Here is a 14,897-nt window from a genome sequence, read left to right as displayed (position 1 = left end):
CTTCGTGTAAATTGCATTTAGCTGGATCACAGCTGCAGTCTTTCTGCTATATCTAAGACTCTTATCATAGAGAGTCAATGCCCGTGGGTTCAGATTAATTTATGATTGTCACTGCGTTTTTTTTTTTTTCTTTTTTGTTTTTAGCCACTGAATCATCAACGCCTGACATTTACTCATATCTAATCTCACTCACCAGTACACATCTCCAACTGCGACAAACTTCCTTGTTAAATGTCAAAGCTTTCTGCTTGTACTTTTCATAGTCAGTCATGTATTTTTATATTAGTCATACGTTGAGATGAGCTTACAGTACATCTCTACTGTTTCATGCTTCCAGGAGAGCAATCGTTCTACTGTAGGCACTAGATACAAAATATGAACAATATGGTATGGAACCACAATCACCTCCACTATCTAACTTCTCGTCTGCAGTATAATCTTGTTTCACACTCTTTGGGCTTATTTCTACCATATTTACAGCCAGAGAAAGAAGAGCATCACCTCAAACAAGTGCTTGTAGTAAAAGTGAACCCATATGTTTCCCACGGCTCCTTTAATCATCCAGCGCACAGCCAGTGGAGGACACTTAAACCAACACTTATCAAAGGTGCTCCTGTTTCTCTTGTCAGTAACATCTGAGTGCATCTGTATGTCCAGCTGCTGCTCACAGCCGGTGGAAGGTGGAGGGCACAGATTGCACACAGAACTGGAGGAGTCTCTTACTGAGGATGACGCCGGTGCAGATCAGCGCGATGCCGCTCGCAATAGTGGACACCACGACCGCCAGGATCAGCGATGTCGACATCGGGCCCTGCGGAGCCGGGCCTTGAGGAGCTGCTGCGAGAGAGAGAGAGAGAAGAAGAGGGTCCAATGACAGGCTTCAAAAAGTGATTTAGTTTAGATGCTTTATCTGTGGCATTGATTGTATCAAATTAAAATGATTTGATAACACATAACAACTATTATCCTAAAGACATAGCACTGCATGTTTGGGGGTAATTACATACCTACAGTACCAATACATGTAACATTGTCGCTGGCCAGGACTTCGTCTTCCTCGCAGAGACAGAGGATGAGGTGAGTGTCTTCATCGCGTTTGCAGCTCTGCGTCTGGCAGTGGCTGCAGTTCAGCTGCACCTTGATCTCACACTCCCCATGACTCTCCATCGCTGGAGGGAACAATGTACACACATAAACACACGCACGCAGCGAAACACAAACTGTTTGTTTGAGAGGGAGATCATTAGGTTTGCAGGACACTCCAACAAGGCGTGGTGATAGTCCATTATTTTCTGTTTGTCAGCCAATCCCACAAAGAGACCAAAACCAACAATGAATTGATGCGACTAACAAGTGTTGTTTGTGCTGCTGTAGTCTGACATAACTTCCTCTGAGCCGAAGAAATGAACCGCTGTCCAAAAACACATCAGTGAGCCACACGTTTTGCAGTGGCTGGACATGTTTGTTTCTTATGAAGAACATGGACACTGTAGTTTATTTGAATCAGTCTCACATACATCACCCTGCAGCTGAAAGCTGTCCCCTGACAAATGGGAACAATATTTACTCCTGTTTGAGTAATGTTTACTAAAAACCTCAGTGCCTCCCTGTTCATTATTTGAAAATTGAAAGCATATTCATGACTGTTCTGTTCTGACAGCTCTGGTTTTGAAGATTGATGTCTTCAGTAGGTATGAACTGGATAGAGACTGAGAGCTGAAGACAGGCTGGAGAAGTCGCACAGCATTGAGTGATGGACTTACACAGTGTTGGTTTTGGTCGTTTTTTATGAATATTACTGACAAAAAGAAAAATAGAGAATATTACCAGCCTTCTGCTTTAGTATGTGTGATCAGTTATGTGTGTATTTGTGAAAAATACAGTAATAAGTTAGCTCTATAATCCATTACTGGCTCAACATCTTGGGCCAGATTTTACATAAGGCTGTAATGTGATACTTCTTCCCATTATTAGGTTACTCTCCATTCTGGACTAAACAGTGATCCATTGTCTTATTAATACAAATTATGAATAGGAGGCTTGTGCCACGTGTGTCAAATACTAAACATCATTCTTCAGTTAAAAATGAGGAGATGTTTTAACTACATAAAAGAAAAACCTATTTGGCTTTCAAACTCAATCATGATAACATCTCTATTTCTCAGATCTCTCTTTGAATGTGTCTCATGTTGCGAGCGATGACTGGCAGCACACGCAGCAATAACAACAGCGTCTTTCACATGAGAATGGAAGTCTGTCTGTTGGCGCCGAAGGCAACAGGCTCCATGAGGCTGTGAATTAGTCAACTGCCTTCCTGTTCCTCCCGCTGAATAATTAGAATCAGATGGTAGTCTCACCAAAAACAAAAAGGGAGAAAGAAAAAAAACAAACACTTGATATACAGTCTATCCATGTGTGTCTATCTATATGTGTCTTAAATGTTCAGACTGATAGCTCAGCACAAACAGGTACACACACGCGCACACGCACGCACACACACGCACACACACGCACACACACACACACACACTGAGGCCCTGGCTGGATCAATAGCTCGGAGAACTGAATGAACAGAGGCCCACGAGCTCAGGATTTAATCTTCACACCGACAGTGTCTCTGTGCTTTGGGATCAGCCACGTTTAATGCTGTCTGTTAGGGACAGACTCCAAGCAGTGATGCAAATATATGTTACATAACTTTAAAGATGCTCTTGACTTTTCATATTAATTCTGCAACAAATAAAATGCAGAGTGGTGTCTTAGGTTACAGCACATCTGTTCATCGAGCCTGTAGTTTTACAGCCAGGCTGCATGTTTAATAGTTTCACAGTTACAAAACAGGCTTTACTGGTTACTTTTTCACTTTCTGTTTTGATTTTATTCGTTATTATTGTTCAAATTAGTTCTTTTTGTTCATTTTAGTATCATTTCATATTCTATTTTATACTAATTCAATTAATTGATTGTTTTATTTCAAATTCAAGCTGTTGCTAGGAAACGTGTCACCACCTGGTTGCTTTATCCATGTGAATTACACCTGTATTTTATTTTTTCTAGTGTCTTCTATTCTCCTCTACTTTCATCAAAAAACCTCTTCACTCAATGTCCACCTACTAGCTTTTTCCAACTATATTTAAAAAAAATGAAATTGAACCACAGCTCACAGCCTTCATCAGTGGATGGTGTTTCCTTTCTGTTCTATTCAATTCTATTTAATTTTATCGCCATAATTTAACTAGAAATACATTTAAAAGCTTTTACAGAGCTTTCCAGTTTTCAAAAGCAAATGAAGCATCTAATATACTCAACTCTACCTTACATTACTGTGCTCTCATCTGGACTAGTCTTTACATGATCATGACATCATGTGGTGCGTCAGACTGAGTCTCACCAGCAAGAGGCTGCAGGAAAATCTCTCCCATCGGATGAATGAACGAGACTCCGTTCTGACCGTCGGCTGTGATCTCATCCGTCAGCGCTGCGTCACCTCCTGTCACAGAATTCATGTTGTCAACTCTCCTGTCTGCCAGTATTACAGTTCATATTAACACCTTTCTGATCCTGTTATGAAGGTTTATGCTTGTCAGTGTGTTTGCCAAAGATTTCTTTTTGTCAGTTTGTCGCCACTCTCAACAGTTTTCTGTCGACTATGTCACCTTGGTGACAGAAAAGTCGAAAGACGCGAAATTGTGATGAAATTGGAGAGATCTTACATTTAATCAGCTCCGTCCTGCTGACTCTGGCAGGCTGTCAAGTCACTCAAGGATAAAACCGTAGAAATAAAGAAAACGGATATATAGAATTAATATGTACGATTATCATAGCAACAAACTAAAAAAATTATCTAATTGCACTGCATCTGTGACATTACTTGTAACATTGCAAAACTGTAGGCTAAATGAATTTGAGAGTGACTGTTCTTCTTTAATTTAGTGGGGTGTCTCGGTGGAGATGACAAGAAAGGGTGAGACAGATGAAAAGAACAGACATAAAAGTGATTTTCTTAGTGCAGGGGTGGAAAATGGTAAGAAAGTGTGAAATGTTGTCACCTCTGTACCCTCCTCCACCACCTCCAGCTGTGCAGGCCCCACCTCCGCCTCCAAAACCCCCGAAGGTGGACCAGCTGAGCTTGGACTGGGCCAGCGGACATGATGACCCCCCCTCTGCGCCCTCCACCAGAGACTTGCCGGCTCTCAGGTAAGGACTGGGACTGTCTTTCCAGCCTCCACCTCCACCTTCGGGGGAAACAAACACATACACAAAATTAAACCCTATTACATCCGACATTAAAAGCCTGTGGAGGAAGAAACAACACAGGAGGACTGAACACATGGCTGGTTGCTGTGTTCGATCGCTGCAGAAAAGAGATTGGGCGACTGAGAAAGAAGCAAGCCTTATTTCCCACATAACGTTTTTAATAGGTGCTGTTAAAAATAACCAAAAACCGTCCAAATCAATGAAACACTTAGTTCACAGAATGTGTTAAGTTAAAAAAAAATACTAACTTTCTCTCATAAACCTGAAGATGCCAACCCCATATCGGATACCTGGTTATTTGAGCAATTTTTCCCTGATTTGACAAAGGTCCAGACATTATACAGCTATTTTCACAGGCTGAGTCTGACTAGTAAACAGATTTTGATGTGTAAATGTTTTTGTCAGTCTTGGGCAGCAGTGCTTACGGTCTCATCATCATTGCCATTTCTGCCATATGTTCATCTGTATTGGCTCTATTCAGCTCTTAACTGGCGGCCATTGGACTGACTGAGCACGCACAGCAATGAGCAGTAATTTTAAGAGCCGGTTTCAATCACCAACAGATCAGGGCGTCGACACTAAGCTGAAGAGCAGAATCACACATTCATCCAGCAGGAGTCTCTAAGCTTTAGTAAATATCACAAGATCTTGAAATCTTATCATGTTATCCATGATGATGACATATATTACAGTTTATCTGCTGCAGCTGTAGTCTCATGCGACAGCTGGACAATGACATTGACACAGTTCAAGTATACGCACCAGCAAACACACACATCTCTTGAACACACTTCCAAAAGCTGCATATTTTCTCTGACAGCCAGATCTTTATCTAAACAATCCCACAGAAGTTTCAATAAGATGAGCTGATAGATGGTGTCTGTTGAGACTTTACTGGTCAGGGGAGGATTTACTGAGAATGTTCCAGCAGACATTTCATGGGGGGGGGAGAAAAACGTCTCTGCCGTATATGTCCTGCTTCAAAGGTCAAGACCCGCCATGAAAGGAAAAAATACAATCCAGAGAGATCCCATTATCCACAGGCCAAACGCGTGCTGTTGTGTGAGAGCACACATGCATGCCAGCATGTGCTGCTTCGAGTGTGTGTGTGTGTGTGTGTGTGTGTGTGTGTGTGTGTGTGTGTATACAGAAAAAAAAAAGAAAGTTTTTTTAAGCCACCTTTTAGAGAAATGAAAAATGTGCTTTCGATTTCACACAATAATTTGAGTTCACTCAATTTCAAGGAGAAGAGTCTGTCGTCCTACGAGGCCTTTAGCTCCACGGCACTTGATAAAAAAAAAAAGCCCATTCTTTATGAGGACACTTAAGCGCTGTGATCATAAAACATTAAACCTCTCTTGACATATTCCATTACAGAGCCCAGAAAAATGTTATGAAAAGGTAACTAAACCCAGGATTACCATATTTCTACAGGCCATTAAAAATACACTGAGAGCCTGGGGTGCCCTGGTGGCCTTGGGTTTAAAGTACTGATCATGAACCCTAACATCCCTGGTTCAAATTCAGCTGGGACCCATACTGCATGTTTACAATGCCTTTGTCTTCATCTTCTGTCATCTCTTCACTGTTGACGATCTAATAAAGTCATAACCCCCCCCCCCCCGAAAAAAAAAAATCAGTCATTCCATCTACTTTAAATTACTTACAGACGTCAGTGTAAACTGTTTTAACCTGTTTTGATTAAAGAAATAGTCCCTCTGAGGACTGATGACGACATCTTCTAATGATTATCCTGAGTAACAGGAACACTGATTTGAGAGAGAGATGTTTCTGTCGATTTTTTAAATGTAATTTTTCAATGTTGAGAGAGTGACGAATACAACAGTGGAGCGAGTAATCTCAAAGACATATATAAAAAAAAACTCTTATCTCCATGGCTAGATACTACTACAGGTAAATGAGAAAACCTGTTTTTCCTAGCTTCATTGAACCAACCCTTTAAACAAACCAACATCCTGTAATGCTGGTGGGATAACTTTTTATTAACGTACCTGCAGCGCCGGTTCGACCGTTGGTACTGGGACGTGTGGTGCTGTTTTCGTACTGCTCCAGCGATATCTGGTCCAGGCTGGACTCCGGGTCCTCGAGGTAAGCATTTCCTCCTCCACCAGCTGCAATCAGCAAGGGAATCAGCTCGCCGCTCTCCATCTGACAAGACGGCAACACAAAAACTATCATTGGTTTCACATGCATATATTTGGCATCTAAACATGTCACTGCAAATGGAAAATGATTAGAGTTTTGACAAAGCATCAACATAAGCAGTTAAGAAAATTGAATATGACTCAGGAGACCTGCATTTTATTACAGATGGGAGTGATCGAGTGTGTGTTCAATCTCTATTAAACCTGTGGATTAGAGTGTGAGACACCCCTGATTTGTCTCAATGTGTCTGCAGACATTTCAGATGCCTATCAGTGCATGCGCTTAATCTGTCCAAGGCATCACACAAACCCACAGAGAGGACGCACAGTGCTGAAGCAACACAAAGTTTCCTCTGTCACCTTAAAGATGTAGGTAGCTCCCCCTCCTCCACCTCCTCCTCCAGCCCACTCGGCGCCAGCCTCTCCCCTGAGATCATCTTCAATCACTGACCACTCTCCCAGGCAGATCTTCTCAGTGTGGGGATTTCTCTACACGAAAGGTCAGAGGGAGATTCAGGTTTAAGAGAAAGGTGCCATCTTCAAAAAAGTGAATGAATCTGACAGGCAAGATTTTTTTTATTTTTTTTTATTTTATTTTGTTTTATCTAGGTCACTCTCTCTCTCTCTCTCTCTGGGGAAGGATATCCCAGTGGGACATCACACAAGTCAGTAAATCTTCCAAGCCTGACTTCACTCTCACCATACTCACCCCCGGGCATGCATCCTCTCCCTGGTGGCCCACCAAGATGTAAAGTATATCTCCTTTCTCCAGAGGAAATATGGCAGAGATGAAGACCCCGTGGTTGCGTTTGTTGTGGTTTTTGGCTCCTTTCCCTCCCGCAGCTCCGTAGGCCGAGATCCTGAGGGAGATCAATGCACCACAAGGGAATTAAACGCTGGGACTGAAATAAACTGACTCAGGTTTCATACTGTATATCATACTGGACAGATAGACTGCAGTACACTGCTATCGATATCTGACATAACACACCAATCAGGACACACAATCACCTTTGTCATGATTTCCACATACAAACACACACTCTGTGTTGACATTGGCTGGGTGTACCGCTGTGTGTAATTTAGCCTGAGTAATTTAACACCCTGTAAATCCTATGATTAATCCTGCCATTTTTCTCTTGTCTGATTTCATGTCGTGAGTGTGACAGTGAGGTCCCATGACCGACTGTGCAAAGACAATCAAACAGCTTGAAGTCTTGATCTGGCAGGACAACAAGCAGTTACACTGAGCATGGCCAGAACAATTTAGTTCCTGAGCATGCAGTCACACCTCTTAGCCCAGCTCTCTGACTCACACAACGATGTCAACACAAGTGGATGACTGCTCTCTCTTCAGTAACTAAGCTCTTAAAAACTATGTAAAGAAGCGTAAACACCAACTCTTTCTGGTCACATCTGATCTGCGATATCCTGCATTTCAGGAATCACTGATTTTACCGGACAAGTCTGGCTATAAATGGCATTTTAGTTATTTTCAACAAATACTGTGAACAGGCCAAAACCAGCAGCATGTTAGTCCATATGTCTATAATTTGACTTGCAATCACTGTCTGTGCTCTCAGACACTCACGCCATCAGCTCCTACTGAAGATGTAAATCTTTAAAAAATGCGTCACAATCATATACTTTTCACTCAATCATCAATCATTTCCTGAGCACTGTAGTTTTTTAGCAAACGTTGATTGAACAATAGTAAATGGAGCATTCGTCACCTGCAGATCTGACGCATTAGTAAGAATATCAATGGCAGCAAGACGGTGTGTGCAGACTGGCTCAAAATAAACTAGTGTCTAGGTTCTATGTATTAAAGGAACATGTCGCTTTATGCAACGTTGTGACTCATTCATGTGTTTTAAGAGTTTTTAGACAACAATATGACTCGATAGTACAGATTACGTAGTCAGCACTTAGTAGGATCAATTCATTGTTAGTTTTGGTCTTTTGATGTGATTTTGAAGGAAAATAAAGACGTTTTATGAACTGATGGATGAGCATCAAAGTCATCCCCTCTATCACTTACAGATATCTGTTGGTAGCCGGTACCCTCCACATTTGGACTCCTTTCAATGGGCCTTCCTTCCCCACAGTAACACTGACATTTTTGTTTCTGTAGGTACTGTCACACTGGGCCTGTGTCGGGCCGTGAGGACCGCTGGCACCGCACGAGTTAAACCACCATGTCATCAGAGAAACCTCTAGAAAAATGGAGTCAAAGAACAGAAAAAACACTGGCATGAGCTGGTGGGAGATTGCAGAATTATTGAGAGAGTCGATAAATGTAGGTACTGTATATTCACTTTGAAGAACTGAGAAAAACACTAGAAAAAAATACAAAGAGATATGTGACACTAAGGTAAACTGTTGAACATTGAAGAACAGAAGTGCACAAGTTGCACAACGTAGGAGAGTCACTGGAGATTTCATTAATCAACAATCTTCTACCTGGTATGTAAATTCTGCATGCACAATGGATTAAAAATAGCACGGTAGACAAAGAATGCTCCAGAATTTCACAAGGTATCCAAGGTGACAGCTCGAGCTGCACGCTACCTGAGGGGGAGGGCTCTGGAAGGGGGCTTAAGATATCCTCCAAGCCCGTCATGGACAGCAGAGAGTTGAGATCTGAGGAGAGGGGGAGCCCAGGTAGAGAAAAGGTAAGAGGAAAGAGAGAAAAGGAGTCACAGTCACCCATCTGCGTTTCACTGGAAATTATAATCAGACAGAAAGGACACGGATCAAAGGAAAAAAGAACAATTAAAGGACGGGTATTAGGGATGAACATAGAGACTAGTGTGTAAGACTAATTCCTGTGCAGGAAGACATCATGAATATGTTTCTCTCTTACACCTCTTCATCCACTTTGCATCATACAGACACAGTAAAGTTGGTCCATTCATTGGTGATTTCACTGTAGTTTCTGTACATTTCTTTTCTTTTCATGCAAGTCTCTCCAGCATGACGAGATCCCAGCACAGAGTGAGCTCGTGGATGTAATGGGGAGAAACACAAAGTTAAGTTGTGGCCTGCTAAAGTTACTCTGGGATCCTGAGTTGACCCTGATATCAGTCAGAAAATGCTCCGGTCTTTCCCAACTGTAGCTGAGCATCACTGCACCTCCCTTGAAGTCTGAAACCATCTCTCCCTTAAATCAGGCCCGAACAAAAACTGTCTTATCCCTTTAATTGAATTATCCCTTTAATTTTGTATCTACTCTAGTACCACGCAAAATGGAAAAATTCATCCGGGACCATTTAAATCAGAAAGAGTCCCCTCACATGACTGTGAAAATAAAAAACAACAACACTAACAAGTGAATGCAGGCACACACTTCTACTTGATGTTGGTTACCCGCGCATCACAACCAATAATAGCAATAGGGCATCCAACAGAAAACTGTAGACCACTGGAGCTCAGAGCGAAGGACAGCAGTCATCACTTAGTCTCGACAACAGTAAGTCCCAACAGTTGGGAGGACGCCATGTTCTCCTCTGCTCTCCATTTAATCCAGCAGGAGTTTGACTCCATCTGGTTTACAGATAATTTTAAAAGTAAAGGGACGAGAGAAACCAGTTCTACATACACACACTGATAAACAGAGAATTTGAGCTGTCGTCATTGGGCTGTACCATTTTAACAATAAAGTACAAGAACAACTTTGAGCAACTTTGTGGCTTCATTAAAGATCCAAATATAAAGTCCTCTGTTATGTAATCAATATGTTTACTCATAAGAACAAACCGTGAATCTCCAATGGTAAGGATGCAACTTATGTCAAAAACTCTGATGAATTTCTCATGTAAATAGAGAGAGTGGAAGTGTGACCTTCAAGAACTGCAATTTGCCTGAAAGGTGTAATTTTAGTTACTATCATTTGGCTTCAGAGTAACACAGAAAAATGCTAGTAGAGAGGAAAGTCCCATATTTTGGACTGAAGTAACTTTTCCCAAACAGCACCCTCTGAGTATTTCTAGCTTCTCTTGAGTTAATCACTGGAATTACGTTGTCAGCATGTGACCTGAAAGAGAGCGAGGGGCCACATGGGAGCAAAAGTAGGCAACAAGAAACGAGCACCTGTGATTGAAGTGACCGGTATACTCACGGGTATATACTCACGCTACAGTTACATCCCATCCTGAATTTGTTTTCTCATTAATATTATAACATTACCATATTGGACCATAGTTTAAGTGGTGGCATTGCTGTTACAGTCATTTTATACAGCATTTCATGTTAGCAACAGCTCACCTGTACTGAAGCAGGTTGCTCCAACTGCAATTTCATCGAGAGCAATATCAGCATTGGAGCCTTGTCCCCACACAGCTGTCACCTTCACATGGAACCTGGAGCGAAGGACAAACCATTTGTTTATGTGGCGGATTGTTATCGTTGTCTTCATATGAAAGACAACAGGATCCCAATGTGAAAACAGCTCATACTAAAGAACAGGTCAAATCTTTACAAATTCTTCAGATGGAAGCAGGAAGTTTTGCTCTTTCTCATCATCAGTCTAAAGTATGCACTCATCCTCACACGCCTCCCCATCATTGTAAAATTGTAATGACACTTCTGCTGGAGAAAAATCTTTTGTTTTGACATATAAAATAAAGGAAATGGAAATATTACAGAGCCTGGCGTGAAAGAACCTGTTCTTGAATGATAGGAAAAAAGGAAAAAGAAGTGAGCATGCATAGCACTTCCGAGTTACATAATCCTTTTGTTTTTCTACTACCTACCCATGATGGAGGCCAGTCAGCTGCAGGGCAACGTGTTCCCAGTCATCTGCCCGCTGATCTTTTCTCTCCCACACCAGTGGTGCAGCAGTGGTTCCATTATCCTCTATAGCCACCAACAATGAACCATTAAAGTCCCCATGTATATACAGAGAGAAGTGCATCTGCACAGACAGAGAAACAGAAGAAAAATTTAGCAGAGTTTATTTTATTTTATCTTTTTATGATTTGAGCAAAAGAACAATCTCAGAGGGACAAAAACACTTGAATTGAATAATTCAATCAGTGTATCAGTCTAAATAACCGACCTGGCAGGCAGCAGTGGAGACTGGAGGGGGGAAAGAAACGCTCTGAATGGACGCCTCTTGAAGGGAGTTGCTCTCTCTTACTTGTAGAAACAAGAAGTGCCCTGGGGGAGCACAACAAATGTGACACAGCAGAACACTTAACAGGTCATTAAAACAAATGGGCTTTGAAATAATGAACATCAGAGATACAGTATTAGTTTAAAAAGTTTTGCTTATATTTTTTAATGCCATAAGATTGAACTTGTTTTATTGCTCAGTGAGAAAGAGCAGCCTATAAAAAACTACTCAGAAGAATGAAAGTTGGTAGCACTGCGTTAGTTATAAAGGCATTTCTCTCTCAATACAAATATGTTTTGCAGCTGGATTCAAGCGATCCATATGATCTCTGTGTGGTGTGACTTCATATGGTAGTAATCTCAGTAGGCATTCCTATCATTAGCTGGGTCTAGAAAGAACAATAAATGAAAAGCCGGTTTGAAACAAAATTGAGTTTTGACACTTAGCAATGTGAGATCTGTGAACAGACGTGAGGAGAGATATTAAGCGTTTAACTTCCAGCTCTCCAGAACAAAATGATTTATCATAATGGGAAGAGACTCCCCAGAGGGGAAGTAATAAAGTCAGAGAATGAGATGTGAATATACCCATTTCACACACATACACACACACACACACACACACCACACACACACACACACACACACACAACACACACACACACACACACACACAGCCAACCTGGTGTACTCTGCAGAGTGACACCCTGCATGTCTTCTCTCTCCAGGAGCTCATCTCCAGCGACCCTCCTCCAGGCCGAGTGCTTGTTGGACAGGGACCAACCACAGGTATCCTGCTCAAATGAGCAGTGTGAGCCAAACGGAAGAGCACCTGGGGAGGAGACAGATTGTTATCATTTTTCACTAAAAACAGACATCACAGCTGCTAGTCAGTCCATATTTCCCCCTTGACTCCTCTTCTCCCAGAGCATGAATCACATACAGAAGAGTGAGCTTTAATTTGCATTAAAAAGAAAATCCATAGACTCGGGGACCATTTACCTATCTTACAAGTTCTTCCTTAAATAAGTTTGGCCAGTTTGTACGTCGTTGTCATTTTGTCTTTGTTTTTCTTAAACGCAATTTTAAATGTATATATGCGTATATGCTGGTTTTTACCTCTTACTTTTTTGATTAGGTTTTATATGTTTGACACATGTTCAAAACAGACTAAATACAATGGGACAAAAAAAAAAAAAAAAATCCTTTTATCACACAATGTAGATGTAAATAAGATCCATGATGAAAGTGTTTCCAGTCTTTGTCCTTAGCTAGACTAAACATGTCGGCGATCTCTCCACTAAACTAAATTATCTTTTCATCTGATCTGGAGCAAGATGACAATAAAACCCTGCAGGACTCATATGGGATAGATTTAACTGGTGGGCCATTACAAAAATTGCACGACTACCACCATGGCCTCGCTCCTTTTCCCCGGGGCTCCACAGCTCAAGGACTCTAAATAGCCCTGACTACATTGATTTTATTACTGACTGAAGCAAGGCCTTTTGATTCTCAGTGTGGTGAAGTGTTTTTCTTTGCGCTAAATGATTGATGTTTTCAAAGAGAAGGAGGAAGCTTGTTATATTTCAGACTGTGAAATGGGAGTAAATGTGGCCTATTGATTGACTTTTTGAAAACACTTTTTTCTGCAGCAAATCAAATCAAATCTGGGATTTTAAAACATATAATAGATCCACAAGGCGTACCTCATTTTATAATAAATTGTTGTATGTGTCATTTTTTGACATTTTAAAAAGGCAAGATTAAAAAGGCATGATTACAAGATGATAAAAAAAAAAAAAAAACAGCAACACAGCAAAAACAGCAGTGACAAAAAATTAAAATAATTTGCTGATAGAGTAAAAAAAACAAAAAAAAAAACACTAGCTGATGGAAACATTGTGAAGCAAATTATCCAAGGACAGAAGCTGCATTCAGGCTTCACACTTTAAGTGTCCATATAATAGTTACTCTCTGCACTTTAAATATGTTGTATAGAGGCTCTTAGTGTGGAATAATCTGATACCTCCAGTCAAAGGATTAACAATTTATCATGGATTTAAACTTTCATACAGCTAATGCAAATAGATGCTGCTTGCCAATAGCCCCACTCTCTGCTTTAGGACTGCTGTACTGTATTAATTCTCCACCCACAATCACAAAAAGCACCCACACTTACACACATATTGTTTTCATACTCAGAATCAGTCCAAATGAAGTAGATCAAAACAAATGAAAAATGATTCATCGTCAATCAAACCTCTAAAGCCAGCTGCAAAAGTGCATTTTCACAGATTACTCATTGAAATTCCAGACTGCAATCTCACTCAAAGCAACATCATATTCTGCATCCTGTGTTTGTATGAAAACTCACCACAGATGAAGCCCTCATCCTCTCCAAACGGACAGTCAGTGTGGAAGTTACACACTTGGCTCGGGTCGATGCAGACTTCTGAGTTTACACAGTGGAAAGATTCTCCGCAAACTGCGTCCTCGTGTTCTGCATCACAGCAACCACACAACACTAATACAGCTGTACAATACTGGAATCACACATTGTCCACACCAGTGGTTCCCAACACTTTTTCCTCGTGACCCCTTAACAAAAAGCAATATTTTCTTATGACCTCTCTTCACAGGTTCAGTGGGAGTAGTTCAATCCATAATTGATTTTTCCTTCTCAGATTGTTTAATCTGAAATATTCTTAAATGGAGGTAAAACTTCAGAGGTTTTAAAAACGAAATTTTAAGAAAAGTTTGACAAACATAAACATAGTTTCGTTTTATAGGAAAAAGAAATCTGATGTTTATAGGTCTCAGATCTTTATTTTTTGAACTGTTGGTCACACAAAACAAGAATCATATGATATACATTTATCAGTTTGTTGATGTTTTAGAGACCAGACGATGAATCTAAAATAAGCAGGTCAGACGACTATGTGCAACTCAGTACATTAACTAATCAATTTCTTAGAGTGTCATTTTCCTGATCTAATCTTTTTTACACCATCTGAAATGTTAACAGGCATTTGCTAAAAAAAAAAGATGCATAAAATTAGAATGAAAGAAGCATCACACTGTGAACCTGTTGACATACTCAGCACAAACACAACTAAATCTCAATAAGCACCTTTACATTTAGTGCAGCAATCTAAAGCATGAAACTTTCTCCAGTGTTTCTATAAACCATGAAGTTTATTTTCATACACGGAGGCTTTTCAGATGGGACCTCTGGGACGGGGCAGAGCCACCTGGGGTAATGAGTGTGATCCAGACCAAACTAGCATGCTAGCTTCTGATTAGGACGTTTGCTTATGTGCTAGCTTGTCATGTTAGATAGAACACACAGCAGAAGTT

General features: G+C 40.8%; 1 protein-coding gene across 2 annotated transcripts in view; it reads right to left on the bottom strand.

Moving 5' to 3' along the window:
* The window catches only part of ltk (leukocyte receptor tyrosine kinase), a 54,251-nt gene that overhangs the window by 12,136 nt on the left and 27,218 nt on the right, over positions 1 to 14,897 (bottom strand). The window contains exons 6-19 of one of the 2 annotated variants that reach the window (XM_056392770.1): positions 13,915 to 14,040; positions 12,220 to 12,369; positions 11,482 to 11,582; positions 11,177 to 11,337; positions 10,689 to 10,783; positions 8,994 to 9,065; positions 8,464 to 8,638; positions 7,132 to 7,282; positions 6,783 to 6,911; positions 6,270 to 6,426; positions 4,050 to 4,235; positions 3,392 to 3,490; positions 1,008 to 1,169; positions 724 to 837 (exon numbers count right to left, since the gene is read on the bottom strand). In XM_056392770.1, coding sequence (XP_056248745.1) covers positions 724 to 837; positions 1,008 to 1,169; positions 3,392 to 3,490; positions 4,050 to 4,235; positions 6,270 to 6,426; positions 6,783 to 6,911; positions 7,132 to 7,282; positions 8,464 to 8,638; positions 8,994 to 9,065; positions 10,689 to 10,783; positions 11,177 to 11,337; positions 11,482 to 11,582; positions 12,220 to 12,369; positions 13,915 to 14,040 — 1,878 coding nt within the window. The remainder of the gene's footprint in view (positions 1 to 723; positions 838 to 1,007; positions 1,170 to 3,391; positions 3,491 to 4,049; positions 4,236 to 6,269; positions 6,427 to 6,782; positions 6,912 to 7,131; positions 7,283 to 8,463; positions 8,639 to 8,993; positions 9,066 to 10,688; positions 10,784 to 11,176; positions 11,338 to 11,481; positions 11,583 to 12,219; positions 12,370 to 13,914; positions 14,041 to 14,897) is intronic. The other variant, XM_056392771.1, reaches the window with a different exon arrangement.

This window comes from Seriola aureovittata, chromosome 13 (genome assembly GCF_021018895.1).
Source record: "Seriola aureovittata isolate HTS-2021-v1 ecotype China chromosome 13, ASM2101889v1, whole genome shotgun sequence".
NCBI lineage: Eukaryota > Metazoa > Chordata > Actinopteri > Carangiformes > Carangidae > Seriola > Seriola aureovittata.
Note: the sequence above shows the minus strand (reverse complement) of the source record. Positions and strands in the feature narration are given on the sequence as shown.